The 16,254-nt window shown below is 46.1% G+C and overlaps 1 protein-coding gene across 2 annotated transcripts; it reads left to right on the top strand.

Moving 5' to 3' along the window:
* Positions 1 to 7,434: 7,434 nt before the first annotated feature.
* Positions 7,435 to 14,886, top strand: KCNJ8 (potassium inwardly rectifying channel subfamily J member 8). 2 transcript variants are annotated; one of them, XM_059846099.1, is made up of 3 exons: positions 7,435 to 7,812; positions 8,142 to 8,588; positions 12,100 to 14,886. In XM_059846099.1, exons 2-3 carry the CDS (start codon positions 8,224 to 8,226, stop codon positions 12,998 to 13,000), a joined length of 1,266 nt encoding a protein of 421 aa, XP_059702082.1. In that variant the 5' UTR covers positions 7,435 to 7,812; positions 8,142 to 8,223; the 3' UTR covers positions 13,001 to 14,886. The 2 variants fall into 2 exon arrangements, with proteins under 2 accessions (XP_059702082.1, XP_059702081.1); XM_059846098.1 differs by having other exon boundaries at positions 7,435 to 7,917.
* The last annotated feature ends 1,368 nt before the right edge of the window (positions 14,887 to 16,254 follow it).

The following is a 16,254-nucleotide window of genomic DNA, read 5'->3' as shown; positions in this document are numbered from 1 at the left end:
CTTTCTTTCATAACACCCCTGCTCTTTAGGGGGACACTTACTCTAATGACATCATGTTTTGGGGTTGGTTTGTTTTTCTAAGCATTAAACCAAGCAAGCTTTCGGTATTGTGATACTGTGCTTCAGAACTGTGAAGTTCTTCCTTGTCCAAAGGAGCTTTGAATGTAAACACTGGCTATATGTAAATTTAACTATGGACAGAGGAAAGACATCTCTGTGATAGATTCGAAATACTATTTCTTATTCCATCTGCATTATTTTTCTGTTAAGTGTTCCTGGGCGAGAAATAGCAAAGTTGTTGCTGATCACAGAATCACAGAATGGTTTGCGTTGGGAGGAACCTTAGAGCTTCTCTTGTTCCACTCCCTGCCATGGGCAGGGACACCTTCCACTATCCCAAGTTGCTCTGAGCCCCATCCAGCCTGGCCTTGGACACTGCCAGGGATGGGGCAGCCCATATTCTCTGGGCAATCTGTGCCATCCTCACCATCCTCACAGGGAAGGATTTCTTTCCAATATCCAATCTAAACCTACACTCTTCCAATTTGAAGTCACTCCCCCTCCTCCCCCCCCACTCCCTGAGTCCCTTCTTATCTCTCCTGCAGGTCCCCTTTAAGTACAGAAATTGGTTGTGCAACTGCTTGTAGAGCCACAACAATGTTTCTTAACCTTTGGCTTACAACCAATGGGTATCTTTCCACTCCTTGAGCCAGGTCTAAGGGCTGGCATGGATCAAACTGCTCCCTTCCTGTATGTAGCCTTTCATCAAACTCATCACAGCTCATGACAGCTCATCCCTGCGTCTTCTAAACTAGAAATATCCCATACAACCTCTACTGAGCCCAAACTTAACAATGCTAGGAAACACTAGAACTTCCCCTGAGCAGTTTGGGATAGCTCTGTTAAGCCTGGGGCATAACCCAGGCAAAGTATGCAGGGAGAGATCTCTGCCAAGTTGATACGTACAAGAGGTATCTCAAGTGTTTATAAGTTCCAGTCTCACTGCAGACCTGAAAAACCTCTTTATTTGCAGGAGTGTGCCTGCTTTTCCCAACTGTATCATTTAGCTGAAGGAATATATTCTCCAATGCTTCTCGAGCACTTGGACAAGCCCCTCTTTTGTTATAGCAGAACACCTCTGCTATAAATTCTTACATCTCCACAGAACTCAATTAGTACCAACAGGAACATAGCCCAAAGAAGTTTGCATCTCATTATATATGAAACCTCTGCAAAGAGCAATAATATTGAATTGTGTTTTCTTAAAATAGAAATACAATTTCAAATGTGGTCAAGTAGTAAAAACTCCTTGTACAATAAGTTGTTTCTTTTAATTGTGTGTTCTTTTTGCTTCCCAAAGCAACGGACTGCTGTGCTTTATTGTGTAAAGATGTCAATACATTCACAGGCAATTTTGTTAATGCTTCATGAAAAGCTGAAGGAAATCTCACACAAGCATTTTACACAAATGCTTGTAGATATTTTATCAAAAAAATAAATGGAGATATAACACACTTGAATCAACAGCTACCTTTTTAAAAAAAAGCTGTTGACAGGGGCTGTAGCAGGCGCAGGGCCGGCTAGGGCTCCGTGGAGGGATGTTTAGAGATAGGTATTTGCTGAGTCATAGGAATTGAACCAGGAGTCCTCACTCTGGTCCTCCAGGCCTGCTTATCTCTCTGTGACCCCATAGGCTAGTTTCCCTAACCCTTACAATTGGTCAGTTTTCAATCCTCCCTAACCCTATAAAAGAGGCTGTCTTGGCTCATTTTTCAGAAGAGCAACTTCAAGACCCTTCGCGAGACCCTCAGAATAAACCATTGTGGAACCCTTGGCCGCCTTCTCCTCTCTCTTTCGTCTGCCTTCCAGAAGCCACGGCTAGCCACAGCCCCTACGAGCAAGCTAAGAGCTGAAATTATAAAAGAGCTGATTTTCACTAAGAGCTGACAATCACTAAGCTTGCTAGGGGTCACGGCTGTGCCGCAGTCTGGCCTAGGGCACCCCAGCCTCCAGAGGGCTGAGGTATCCGGCCATAAGACTGCTTGCCTGGGGCGCTTACCCTACGAGGGATCAGCTATCCGGCTAAGAAGCTAGCCCCGGTGGCTTCATTTTATTTTACAAGGGGCCATGTCTTCATTATCATGTTTCCATTATCCAGTGTCAGAAGTTGGAGTATGTACCTCTTGGAAGCAATATAACCCCATGTCCTCAGTGTGATACTGCCAGTCAAAATCAACTCTAAAATACCCACTGAAACCACAGTGCCACTTGTAAAAACCTCTCTGGAGCAAAGATTTTCACACTAAATGTGATTAAAAACAACAATTAACTCTGCATATTTGCATCCTCAAGTAGCATCTTTTTAAAGCCTTATTCAAAATCAAAATATGTTATGTAAATTCTCTGATATGAATTCCATGGTGGCATGTGAAGAACTCCTCAGTTTCTTTGGAAACTAAATCCATTCAAAGGCAAAACTAAGAGACTACTAAAAAAAGTCTGAAAACAAAACTGTAAATCAAATTATTTGTTGCCATGCAAACCTCCCAATCATTTCCACATTGGTTTTTTACTACTCTGTTTTTTCTCCACTAGAATTGACCTTTGTGCAGAACTGTAGGGAAAGACTATCAGGTATTCAAATGATGAAAAAATTGTGAGGCAGAAGTTCACTGACTCGTACAAATTAGCAACTTGCTGATGCTGTTTTGTTTTGGCAGCACAGCCTAAAGTATTGGCTTGAATGAAGCCAAGAAACTTCCAAGTGTAATCTGTCAAGAGAAGAGAGATTTTTAGAAAATCTATTTACTACAGTTACTATTAATTATTCACTATTGATAGCATTTGTCTGCTGCTAGATATTACCCATGGAAACAGAACAGACACTCCTGGCAGACTCTGCTCATTTCTCTAATATAATATAATATAACCACAATCTGAACACTACAAACAAGCAGTTATTTAAAATACAATTTTAATTGGTTTCTATTAGGTGTAATTGTCATTCATCACATGCAAGATGCCTCCTTTCATTTTCATGGAATATGGGGATTTTCATCCCATGATCTGTTTTATAATAATAGAGCATTAAGCACACTGGACATTTCAGTGGCCACTGCAATTCATTCCCATGTATGTATATTAGTCTGATTTATACATAAATACATTACATGGTTATACAACCTTTGGATTAAAGGTATAAGTAAGTAATGAGCAGTCCCAGCTAGGACTGCCCAGAAGAGTTCTTCATAGCTCTTACCATGATATTTCTTAACTCTCCCTTTAATTTATTTCAGGATTTTCGGGCTAGATCCATAAATATAGCTTCAATGTGCAGTAAAATATTTAACCATGTAACTAAGGAACAACTGCAGCTTCGTGTAAATGACATGGTCCAGAACCTCCACCCTTCAAGAGCACAGCTACAGACGCCCCAAGGCAGCATACTCTTCCATATGTAATGGTTATGTGTTTTTCACATTAGGGCCTCACTCTTTCAGCTTCTCCACCTTCTCCATCAGAGGCAGGAAGGTGGGAGCCTAAGAATCTCTGAGTACTGCAGATTTTCATGGCTGAATCATTCAGATTTGGGGCCATCTATTTATTCAGGTCCCACCAGAGCATCTGAGATTTGAGGGCTTTGAGTTGTCAGATATTGTGAGATAAGATCTGAAGGTGAGACATGGCATCTCTCTTCTGTCACTGGCATAATCTTAATTTAATCCTGGAAAAGTCAGTGAGCCAGGGAGGAGAAGAACGTAAGGGACACCACACTCTAGGGACACAGCTAGAGACTCACTGTAACCATGTTCAACCCACTTAGAAACCGATTTACAGACTTCCCATAAATGATGACATGGGGAGGCAAGAAAACAGTCCCAAACTGGGGTTCTTCCCAGAGCCTTAGGATAAACTCCAGGAAAAGACACGTAATGAACAAACTTCACTATGCAACTTACACTGGACAAGGGACACTAGTTACATGTATTCTGATGACAAAAACTATTTTTGTCCTGCTGCTCTGCATGAAACAGGGGGAGAAAGAGCTAGTTCAGGGTAACAGATGCCCTTAGTTTGCAGTTTCTGCTCTTTCATGTTTGATGGATGTCCTGCCAGCTCATGTAGGGAAGAGTTCACCCACACTGTCCGAATATGGCTTATCAGCTTTGTGTCTCTGTGGAAGCCTTGCTCTAAGTGCATGACATCTCTGGATGCCTGCAAAGTCATCCTATCTCTAAGCTAAGATTAGAATTTCAAACAAAACTTATTACAAAGCAGGATTTTCTGAAAGGGCTGGACAGGGCTATGATGTGGAAATTTCAGATTCATGGCTAAGTGCATTATTTAATCCTGATTTTTAGATAGGCATAATTGTAAAGTGATATTTACCATAATATCAGTAATGCTTGTGGGTGGAGGGGAATGAAACAGCAAGAAGGGCCATAAGAAAATGACCTAAAACTGCCATCAATTCTGATCTTTTTTTTTTTTCCTGAAAAGGCTGTGTTCACAACACTCAGACACTCTGTTCCTTACCAAATGGGTTAGGAGATGTTTTAGGAGATTTTCCCAGCTATTACTTAAGTCTCAGACTGAAGTGAACATGTGGCAACCAAGCAAGTATTTAAAAGGTCAGAGGGGAAGGGTTTTAGTAGCTGTCACTCTCCAGAGCATATTCATAGACTGGAACTTGGAGAAATGGATGCTGTGCTCATAATCATGACTGGAGCTTCTGATCCTCACATCCCTGCAGTCATGGCCCAGCAGGCTTCCTCAAAACTCATTTCCAGTAGAAGCAAGAAGGAAGGCATCTCTTCTGGTATTGAACAGCCAGAGAAGAAAAGATGGAATTTTGTGAGTGTTTTTCCTGCAATGTGTGATGATGGGTGAAAGGATCAGTAACTTTTGTTCAGCCACACTGAAGCTGTGCCAGGACTATTTGTATGTGTTTGATGGATACTTTCCTATCTCAGCTACAAGAATTTCAGCCTCTGCATGGTGCCCAGTTAAGGGGGAGGAAACCTCCAACGTGGGCTTGAGAGCTCACAGGGAACTCCTGACAGTGCCAGTGCTGGCAGCAGTTTCTGTCCCACTTGAATAGCTCAAGGAATGTCACTTGTTGCTCCCACCTGCCCTCAAAGATGGGCTTGATCCATTTTTCCAAACTAGCTGCTAATCCACACACTAACTATACATCACACTCACTATGTTGCACTCACTACCAGCAGGGATGGGGTGGGGAGCACAGCAGCAGCTTGAGGAGCTAAGTGAGAAGAGATGAGGCTGAAAACAGCCACACACGTGGGTTTATGCTCTGAAGTGGCAAGTAAATAAAACAACATTTCTTGGTGTTTCTGTGTCACAAATTATAAAGCTGTGGATTTCAAGAACTTCAGAGGAAACTGTACAATTGGGCATGTGGCATGAGCTAGTTTGTGTCCGAAGCAAAGTCATACAATTCAAGAATCTCATGAAGAAGTGAAGGGTGGGAAGTGTTCCATGCAGTTCCCAGACAGTTTGTTCTTTTTTTTTTTTTTTGAGTTGCACCTAACAGCTGTACTGGGGTACACCAGTCTTGTTTCTAGTCCTAGAACAGAACAAATACTTCACAGGAGCTAAATGGGAGAAGGGCAGAGGAAGAGAATAAGGAAAAAGGGAAAAGGGAAAAGAGAAAAAGGGAAATAACTGTACTAAACCAGTTATTTCCAATAGTTACATCCAAGTGAGATGCACTTTTGGGGCTGCATGAAACAAATGAGTCAGCTCCTCTAGAGCTGTCTCTGCCACCACATGTGTAGAAATATAATTTTCCAAATTCTCCAAGCCTGGCCCATGAAGTGCCACACACCAACAATGCTGACCCTGCAGATACCCACCCAAGTGATTTTATGTGTTTGTACTCAGAGTCTGGTTAGAATCTAAAGGCATTTGGCTTATACCCTGATTTTTTAGCTTCCCATCTGCCTAAAGTTAATTTCACATATAAATATTTAGCTAATTGTCTAATATGACTGGGGCTTTGTGTCTGTCTCTCCTCTGGCTACTGGGTATGTGGTATTAGCAAAGGCCAGTGCTGGAGAAGTTTCCAAGAACCACTCATCTATTTAAAGCTGAGCACGTGCATGTGTTCAGCAGGGTGGATATCTTCAAGCTGAGGATTATACTGCCTGTCAAATGTGCCTTCTCAGTTTTTCCAAGCCTGAGTATGCTTAAAACCTTCCTGATTTCACCAGGCCTGTCAAGCTTTTCCCTAGTTTACAGAGAGGAATGAGGTATTTTGCTCTGTAGAAATTTTATACCCTAGAGGTGATTCACTTGAGTGATACACAGAAAAGTTAGGAACCTCCCTACCACACACACACACACACACACACACACACACCACACTCTCTCTCCTCTCTCTCTCTCTCACACACCCCTTGGATACAAGGGAGTTAATCTGAGAAAATCTCTGCATTTTCCTTCATTAAAATCGGACTTTAGATATTTTCATAAAGTTTATTCTCCCCATTACAAACCCTAAGACTTTAGGACAAAAAAAAAAAAAAAAAAAAAAAAAAGAAAAAAAAAGAAAAAAAGAAAAAAAAAAAAAAAAAGGCGCTGCAATTTCCAAGAATGCAAGTTCCCATTAAAGAAAAGGGCCAAAATTATTAACCTCAACCAGTGGGAAAGAGAAAGAACTTCAGAGATTTCACTGGGGAGGTGGAGGAGAGGTTGTCATCGTACATAATTCTTCCTACACCCACCCCAAATACAAATCCTCATCTGCCAGTGCCCATTTCCCAGCTGAACATTACAACGGGCCTGACGCTGCTCAGCAAGAGCTGCGACCCGTGAGAAGTGTCTTTCCTTCCTTTCTTGCAGAGACAGGTAATTAAGTTTATCCAAAGCTGCAAAGGTCATGAGATTCTGGCTTTGGTCCCCCAAACACTTACGCACAAGCCTCGCTTCCTCTGTCTCAGCCAGATGCAAGGGAAGTAAGGTTAGGAAGGCACAACTCTTGGCTTGCCACGGGAAGCAGGAGGGCGCGCAGCTCTGTATAACTAGCACAGACCAGGAGGGTTAGCACCTCGTCCCGCTGTTAAATGGGCTGGAACCTGCCTAAAACCCCCTCAACCCATCGTCCACAGGCACCGCGCAGCGCAGGGAGCGTGTGCGCCCGTGCTCTGCATCCCGACCGCTGCTCCGAGCCCGAGCCCCGCATCCCGAGCCCGAGCCCCGCATCCCGAGCCCGAGCCCCGCATCCCGAGCCCGATCTCCACCCCGGCCCCGCATCTCCAGCCCGAGCCCCGCCCCGGTCCCTCCGCGCATCCCCCCGAGCCCGAGCCCCGCTCCGCCCGGCCCCCCCCTGCTCCGTCCGCCCCGCTCCGCCCGGCCCCGCCGCGTCCCGCCCCGTTCTGCAGTGAGTGGCGGCGGCCCCGGGGGCGGGGGGGACCCTGCGAGGCGCTGGGGGGTCAGGCAGCCCTGCCCTCCCCCGGTGGGATGGGCCAGCCGCCGGGGAGCCGGGCTTTCCGTGGGTTTGTTCTGTCACCCGTTTGGGGACAAAGTTTGGGAATAAAGGGAGGGTTTCCCCGCCTGATCCCGGGAGGGAAGGAGAGCTGCGAGGGAAAATGAGACCGCTTGCTCCGAGGAGTCCCATTCCCTGCCTGCCGCCCTTCCAGCTCAGCTCCGCCTTGTGATGCTCTAGGGGGACGAGGCAGGGGCTCCCGACTGGCTGCTGGACGAGCTGCGGGGCTGCAGCAGTAAGGAGGGAGTCTCCTCGCGTCTCCGCAGACTAACTTCGGCTCAAACCACAGACGTCTCATTCTTCAGGTCCTGGAGGATGCCAATAACTTAGTGCTTCGTGTTCCGGTCCCCATCTGAGCACTGCTGTCTCCCGGAGAAACAGCCTGAGGAACCGAGCTGGTGTCTGTCACGGTACTTTACACCGGCTTTGTGAGATTGCCTTCCTGCAAGGAGTCTCCAAATAGCATCTTTCATTTCTGCTACGGGCTGATACCGATTGCTCATATAAAAATGATGGTCTGAGAGAGAGAGGGCACTGCAGAACCAGCATTTAATGTAGTGGGGTTTGCCAGGGGGTACCTAATTGGGGCTTCTTGCACAGGTGAAAACTCTTACCAGGTTCACTCTTTTTGCAGGGTAAAACAAGCCCTGCAGATACTTGCGAGAGGGACCACCTCCCATTTTGCACCTTGCTGAGTGGACTATGGTGGCAGGAAGATGTTGGCACGCAAGAGTATCATCCCTGAAGAGTATGTGCTGGCACGGATCGCTGCCGAGAACCTGCGCAAGCCGCGCATCCGTGACCGCCCGCGCAAAGCCCGCTTCATCGCCAAGAACGGCGCCTGCAACCTCGCCCACAAGAACATCCGCGAGCAGGGGCGATTCCTGCAGGACATCTTCACCACCCTGGTGGACCTGAAGTGGCGTCACACGCTGGTCATCTTTACCATGTCCTTCCTGTGCAGCTGGCTGCTCTTTGCCATGATGTGGTGGCTGGTGGCCTTTGCCCATGGTGACATGGACCCGAGCACAGAAAACCCTTCGAACAGCACGAAGTGGACGCCGTGCGTGACGTGTGTCAGGTAAAGTGGAGTTTGGTGGGATGAAGGAAGGGCGGGGACAGAGCTGCCAGCTGTCCTGGCGTTGTCTGAAGTGCAGCTTTTGGTTTACATGAACCGTTGGGTTTGGTTGAGACAGTTGAAAAGTGCAGTGTTTTCCTCTAGATTGCATAAATTCAGCAAGCCTCCCAGGCTTGGAAAATACTGTACTGTAGATGTCTTTGATTCCTTACAGGATCTGAAAGAGAGGGAGACCTGCTGCTTTTCATGTGTCTCCACACTCTGTGGGTAACTCGATTGCCTGTCGAGATAAGAGCCTGCTGCAAGAGTGGGTATGTGTTATATGTATTGTAACATTGTCTACAGCAGCGGGAGCATCCCCAGCGCCACGTCGGCCAGAGGCACTGCCTCCAGAGCAGTGCCTGAGAGGCAGGGAACCAGCCCTGAGTGTCAGGGCACCAGTCACAGGTGCCGGGAAATGTGTCACTTAGGACAAAACTAAGTGTGTTTCAAGATGACTCTCTTGAGAGTGTTAAATATGCAGGGCTTCAAAATACCTTGGTGAAGCCATAGGCCAGCAGTTGGACAGAGGAACACTTTCCACACCGTGCATTTGTGTCAGACAGTGAAAGCTTAAGGGATGACTGGATTAAATATCACCTGTTGAAGTATTTTACTCTCTGTCCCCAAAGCCATGACAATTGTCAGGGCACTGATAAGCTGACACAAACATACGTGGAAGAGAAGCCTGTGAATTAAAGGTGGGATAAGCCATAAGATAACTTGAGGATCTCATCAATTAAATCTGCTTTTTTAGCACTAGTTTTTTAGATAGAAAAGTCCTGGTTCTGTACCACCAGGCTGCCCCAGATTATCTGCTTCTACACATAGCAGTGCTGTGAGGGTATGGGTGCTCTGAGATATCAGTAAATCCACTTTCCCTTTTCTCCCTTCTCCCACAAAGTTTTGAGGTACCTCACCAAGTCTGAAGGGCCTTTGTCTCTGACTCATGAAGTAGCAGAGATTTAATTCTCCCTTTGTTTTGACAGTTTTTTTGCTAAATGGGGATTTTCCAAGGTAAAAGAAGAGGGGATCTTCCCAAGCCACCCTTCACCAGGTTAGAGGGAATTGGAGTAGGGGTTGCTGTCTTGTTTCTTTTCCTATGTCTGGCCACAAGCAGTGTCCTCTGAAATGAGATGTCATGACCCAGCTTGCACCCGCAGGAGCGTTACCCCTGGCATTTCTGGGATTTGTGGGATCTGTCCAACCAGAATTAGTGAACAGCTACAACCCTGCAGCTCTCCAGGGTCAGCTGAGGGGACATCCCTGCACGTGGCCGGTGGCTCCCTTGGCATGGCTGCTGTGTCACCCCGAAGATCCTGAGCAGGGGCCAAGGGCTTCGTGCCACTGGGGCCAGGCACATCCACAGCCAGGACTCTGCCCCTGTTTCCTCTCCTTAGCTGCCTGTGGCTCTTCCAGGATGTCTGCTAGGAAGCAAAATGAATGAATCAATATAATTTCAGGTTTAGCCCATGTCAAAGAACACACACCCCTCCCTCATGGGGTGTCCAGGCAACAGCTGCTCCAATGCCCATGTCCAAGCCATGAGAAATCTTTTCCTTTCCTAGGGAAATCTGGCGACCACTTTGGTCAAAGTCGTGAAGCAGTGATGTGATTGCTGACATCTTTAAGAATGGCGAGTTTTTGGGTGTAAAATACTTTTAGTATTGGAATGCCAAAATCATGGCAAAAAAAATTTTAGCCTACTTCCCTGAAGTTTAGGCCCACAGATATTTCAGGAGAGCTTGGGTGGGTACCATTACCTATTTACTGGAAAACCTGGCTTTGGAAATTTTAACCAGTGCCTAGAACTTTTGCAGCTCTTTCATTTTACGAAGTACTGCAGAAATTTCTAAGCCTCACATCTCTTTGCCACAGAAAGCAAACATTATCCAAAAAGGAAAGCTGCTACACAGCTCTGAGGGAAGGACCTGGGAGCAGTGTGATTTGCACTTTCTCTCTCCCATTTCATGTGATTAAAATGCTTTCTAAACTTGCTCTTTCACTTACTTCCACTGTTAAAAAGGTGGATTTTTTTTTCCTCTTATTTAAAGAAGGGTGTTGCTAAAGGAAGTCAGACTACTTACTGGACAGAGTTTTAAGCTGAATCAAGCTGACTGAAATTGAATCCAGAAGCTGCATTCTGCATATAACTGAATATTCATGATTATAATAAATCATTCCATGGATTCTCTTAAGTAACGTCTTAATCCCTGATTTCTTCAGAGTGAAATACAAAATAAACCCCCTCAAATCAAAGGAATTTGTTAATGATTAAGAGTAGAAAAGGCAAAATAAGAAAGTTATTTCAAAGATTCTTGTTCAGAGACTGTCTGGTTTTCTCAAAGATGGACTTTCTCATTGCACAGAAAATTATCCTTGATATTGCCTATGCTATTTAAATGTGTCTTCAATACCCCAGTGAAAATATGGCTAGAAAAGAAAAAAAAATAAGTTAAAAGCAGGTTACTTGAAAAGCAGAGCAAAGCCAACAAATTATTTAGACCCATCTTCATGGGCAGGATATATTTTCCACTGGTATGGCCCTGTTGAGCACTGGGATGCTTCAGATTTATTGGATTGCACTGGAAGGATGTATCTGGAAGGTATAAAGGAATAAATAAATATAAAAGGAAGTTAAGGACCCTGATATATACAGGGGATATGACTTTGGGGCTGCTATAAATTATTTATTTTGGGAAGTTTGTGAACAGCATTTGCTGATGTCCAGCACCATAGCATTTTAGGGTATTTAACTTAACCCACACTTCTACATCCCACTTCTGTGTTGAAATTTTCCAGCTGGTCTTGCCCTGGCAGTGAGCTGAACCCAAGCCCTGGGTCACAGCACTGTCCTGCTGCCAGGGTGTGCAGGGGGCACCTGGGGGCCACTGGGCTCTCTCTACAGCCTCATCCTGCTCACTCACAAGGTGAGCAAAGGTTTGGGAAGTGTCACAAATCTGGGAAGCCCCTTTTTCCCCACCACGAAATTCTGGGTCACAATTCAGGTAGCATGAGTGAAGTGCTGCAGTTTTCCCTGCTTCCTTTCCCTGCACAGGCTGGTGGAAGGATCTCAGTGTGCCAGCTGATTGCCCATGCTTGCCAAAATTACCTCTCTCCACCAAGGGTTTCATGGGATGGAGAAGGTGGAAAGCCCAGCTGTTCCAGAGCTGTTCACTAAGCCAGTGGGCAGCCTGTGCTCCTGGACAGAGATTCCCAGAGCTGCTCAGGGTCACCCAGATGGTTTTTGAGGAGCTCAGGCTCTGAGGTCTTCCCTGCCACCATTAGACACAACGCCAACCACACAAATCAGAGCCACCAAGCATGCAATACTTTGGCTGTGTTAACAGAAGGCTTATGTGTACTAGAGCCATACAAACAGGTCCTTAAGTTTGTTTCTGGAAGTACATGCTAACAGCTTCTCAGTCTGTGCTCTGTGTCCTGAGAATTAACTGGGTGCAATCTTCCCCTACAGGTCTTTCACCTCCGCTTTCCTCTTCTCCATCGAAGTCCAGGTGACCATTGGCTTTGGGGGCAGGATGATGACTGAGGAGTGTCCCCTGGCTATCACAGTCCTGATCCTGCAGAACATTGTGGGGCTGATCATCAACGCTGTCATGCTGGGCTGCATCTTCATGAAGACGGCGCAGGCTCACCGGCGGGCTGAGACGCTGATCTTCAGTCGGCAGGCGGTCATCGCCGTCCGCAACGGCAAGCTCTGCTTCATGTTCCGGGTGGGGGACCTGAGGAAGAGCATGATCATCAGCGCCTCAGTGAGAATCCAGGTTGTGAGGAAGACCATGACCCCTGAAGGAGAAGTCATACCCATTCACCAGGTGGATATCCCTGTGGATAACCCCATTGAAAGCAACAACATTTTCCTGGTGGCTCCCTTGATCATTTGTCATGTCATTGACAAGCGGAGTCCTCTTTATGATATCTCTGCTTCCGACCTGGCGCTCCAGGATCTGGAGCTCATCGTGATACTGGAAGGGGTCGTAGAAACCACAGGCATCACGACACAGGCGAGAACCTCCTACGTGGCAGAGGAGATCCTGTGGGGTCACCGCTTCGTGCCCATTGTCACCGAGGAGGAAGGCGTGTACGCTGTCGACTACTCCAAGTTTGGCAACACCGTCAAAGTGGCTGCGCCACGCTGCAGTGCCCGGGAGCTTGATGAGAAGCCGTCCATCCTCATCCAGACCCTGCAGAAGAGCGAGCTGTCCCACCAAAACTCCCTGAGGAAGCGCAACTCCATGAGGAGAAACAACTCCATTCGGAGGAGCAACTCCATGCGGAGAACCAACTCCTCGCTCATCGTGCCCAAAGTGCAGTTTATCACACCCGAGGGGAGCCAGAGTGCCTCAGAAACGTGATGCACAGCTTTGTGCTAGGGCACTGGGCTTCGGAAGGAGGAGGCACCTGTGGTGTTTTGCTTCAATTTCCTTTTACTTAAGAAAACAAGAACACAATGCAGAAGAGAACCATGCAAGAACTATTTATTCCATTACTTACTGAAAGCACCACCTAATGGCAGTAGAAAACACCTTAGCACTTAGTGTATGAATTAATAAAAAATGGCACGTACACTAAAGAAAACACACTTCACTCATGTAATATAATGTGTATTTATACTAGTTTTAATGGCATGCTGATTTTTTAAATCATATTTTTCCTATCAAGGGTCTCTTTCTTATCTTCTGCTGGCTGTCACAAAATGTGGGGCTTTCCTATGCAAATGAGTGCTTCACAAAACTTCTGTATTCAACAGCTCCCACGGATTTTGTGCATGACATTTGGGTACTGATCTTTTTGTGTGAATTCCTTGTTCTCTTAAAGGGAGTAACTAAATTCCTCAAGGATTTCACTGGAGAAGAGTGACCATTTCGCCTTTGGTTTCCCAGGCTTTTTCTTTTTTGTTGGTTTGTGGCAAGGGCATTTTGAGAGCAAATTCAGGTCAGGTGGAGTGACCTGCCCATCCCACAGGAAAACTGGTGTCACTCCAGGCAGGAAAACCAGCAGAATGACAGAGTGCTGCTCTTCTTCTCAGGGTGAAATACTTGGCTGCAGGACAACACACATCTTAGATTAGCTGTAGGCCAAGCTGAGAAATCCCAATCCTCCTGGCTGCTGCCTGGGCATCTGTTTCACTGAAATTATTCAAGCTGGAAAAAGCAGATGCCTCTTTAACATCCTCATCATGACAGAAGACCAAATCCTGTATTGCTCTCTCTGATAGATTCATACATGGAAGGAAACACGTGTATTTGTTTCACTTACTTTTCATAGGATTAAGTCTGCATCCTCCAGAAGAAGGTTATTTTTTGCCAGTGGGAACTCATGAATGAGAATGAGAGGGAAGCCTGCCAATAATATTAGAGATAGTATTTTCAAAACGACCTGAATGCTTTTCAGGAGGACTTGGATGCTGCTGCTGAATTCCTGGGTTTTTAGCAGTGCCTCACCTGTGTTTTTATATCATCTGGCATTGAGAATTGGTGGGAAGAAGCTTTCCTCTTCACATTAAAATGGGCATTTGTTACCTGGAGCCTTCCCAAAAATGTCATCACAAGTTTTTCTACAGGAATACATAAAAGTAAGACAACTAATCCCGTCACATTTTGGTAGCCTCACTCCCGTGTGAGTAAGCATAATTATGGTCAAGTTCCTGTTCAAATGTCTTGCAGAAATTGTCTTATGTCTGTGGGTCAAGAGAAGTACTATGCTTGTTCTGACCCTCCAAGCCACTCAAACATTTAAATGTTTGCTTTTTTCTCTATGGTGAAACAGTCAAAGCTGGATTCTCATTCACTTTGAAGGAGCTCATCAGCAGTTGTTGGATGGATGGTTTCAGGCTTCACGAGGTGTTGGATGGTGTCAAGAATGGGCATTGCTCTGAGGTGTGGACTCCCTGCATTTGGAACAGATGCTCTTCAGAACAAAAACTTTGACAAAATACTTCATCTGATGCAGCAGAGGAAATCGAAGTTTCTGCTGAAAGCATTCATTCCCTGCCCTGCCCATTAATGTTCTGGAGTGGTGGATGGTGAACATCTGGAGAAATTAATCTGTCCCTTGTGTGTCCAAACAATGATCAGCTGCAGCTTCCAAGAAGAGTCAGAGTAAAGCACATACAATTTGTCTCTGTCCTCCATTTCCAGAACTGTGAACTTCTCTGAGGCTCTCTGTGAGATACATGTTTAAGTCAGATGCTGTGCAAAAGTAGGTTTTATACAAAATAATAATAAAAAAGTTACAATAATGTCTTGGTTTGAAAGACCGGTGTCTGCCGTGGAAGGTGGGAACCTCCCTTGGAATGGAAAAAATATGACCCCCTCCCCTCTGAATTATTACAACTTTGAAATTAAGGGGTTTTCAGGCAAAGATATGTGAAAAGGAATAACAGCTCTTTACTAGTCTGTATAGCAAGGCAAACAATAACAACAATGGCAGCAACACGAACAGAACCAGAAGCGCACCCACAAGCAGCTCTCAGCCGCGGCGCTCTCCCCTGCGGTGCAGTTCCCATCACAGCCAGCAGGGGCGCTGCTGGCTCCTGGCCGGGCAGGGCAGGGGCGATGATTCCTGCAGGGGGCGCCGTGGCGCGAGCTCGGCTGCGCCTCCCTCACGCGATAATGGCGGGCGGGCTGGGTGCTGGAAATGGGCTGTAGCAGGAACCACGGAGCAGCAGCTGGGACAGCAGGGATGAGCAGACATCAGAGTAGCCAAGGAAATGTATCAGAAACTCCACATCTGTAGCAGGTGTCATGGCAGGCAGGGGGTGCTGGCTTAGAGGGTAGTGGAGGCAGCAGTGGGACTGGGCAGCGGCAGCCAGGCTCCTCCTATTGCAGCTGCTGCATGCAGCCGGGAAAGGGAAGAGGGCTGAGGTTCTGGGTTTCTCTCCTGAGGCACCCAAATAGATGGTAAGGGTCCCTTCCGGTCAGATTGGGTGTGAATAATGTCCCAGTCCAACAACTGCTCTTATGAGCAAAGGCTCACCCACAGTGGGAGACGCAATGGACGGACAAAAGCTCCATCGTGGCAGCGAATCCTCTGGGCAGCGACTGCAGACTGGCTGTGCCTACTCTGATGCCAAGAGTGAGAGGAGCCCAGCCCAGCCCCTCACCACCCAGCCAAAATCTCATGGTATCTTTGCCCTTCCAAAGAGAAAACCTCCCAGGTAAGAGAGTAGCTGCATGCTTCACCCACCTTTTTTGCCTCTCTTAAGTACTGGTTGTTATTGTCTCTTGGCCACAGATGGGACAAAATTCCATGGGAGAAAGAAACAAAAGGAAAAATCCTAACCCCCAACAAATAATGATTTCTTCCATCTCTGATTTTTCCCTATTCCTTTCCTTCTTGTCTCTTTGTATTCTACATTAATTCTTCTATGCTCTTGGTCCTTCCTGTATCCCAGCCTTTTCCATGGTCCTTTTGAATAATAATTTCATGTTACCTATATTGCCTCATTATTCTCTGAGTATTTCAAATGAGCTTTTTTTTTGCCCTGAACCATTTTCTCATTTTCTCCTTCCAAATTTTATTTCATCTTCATGGCTCTCTCTGCTTCACACCTAATACACTCTGTATCTTGGAACACTGCTGCAGGGATATTGGTGTTTTGAGGTAA

This window comes from Haemorhous mexicanus, chromosome 5, assembly GCF_027477595.1.
Source record: "Haemorhous mexicanus isolate bHaeMex1 chromosome 5, bHaeMex1.pri, whole genome shotgun sequence".
NCBI classification, from domain to species: domain Eukaryota; kingdom Metazoa; phylum Chordata; class Aves; order Passeriformes; family Fringillidae; genus Haemorhous; species Haemorhous mexicanus.
The sequence above is the reverse complement of the archived record's forward strand: the minus strand, read 5'-3'. Positions and strand labels throughout refer to the sequence as shown.

Bases quoted from the DNA above. Each gene is read 5' to 3' on its own strand.
- KCNJ8 (XM_059846099.1), top strand. From the start codon at position 8,224: ATGTTGGCACGCAAGAGTATCATCCCTGAAGAGTATGTGCTGGCACGG. The intron at 8,589-12,099 runs GTAAAGTGGAGT...CTTCCCCTACAG, and splicing joins CCGTGCGTGACGTGTGTCAG to GTCTTTCACCTCCGCTTTCC.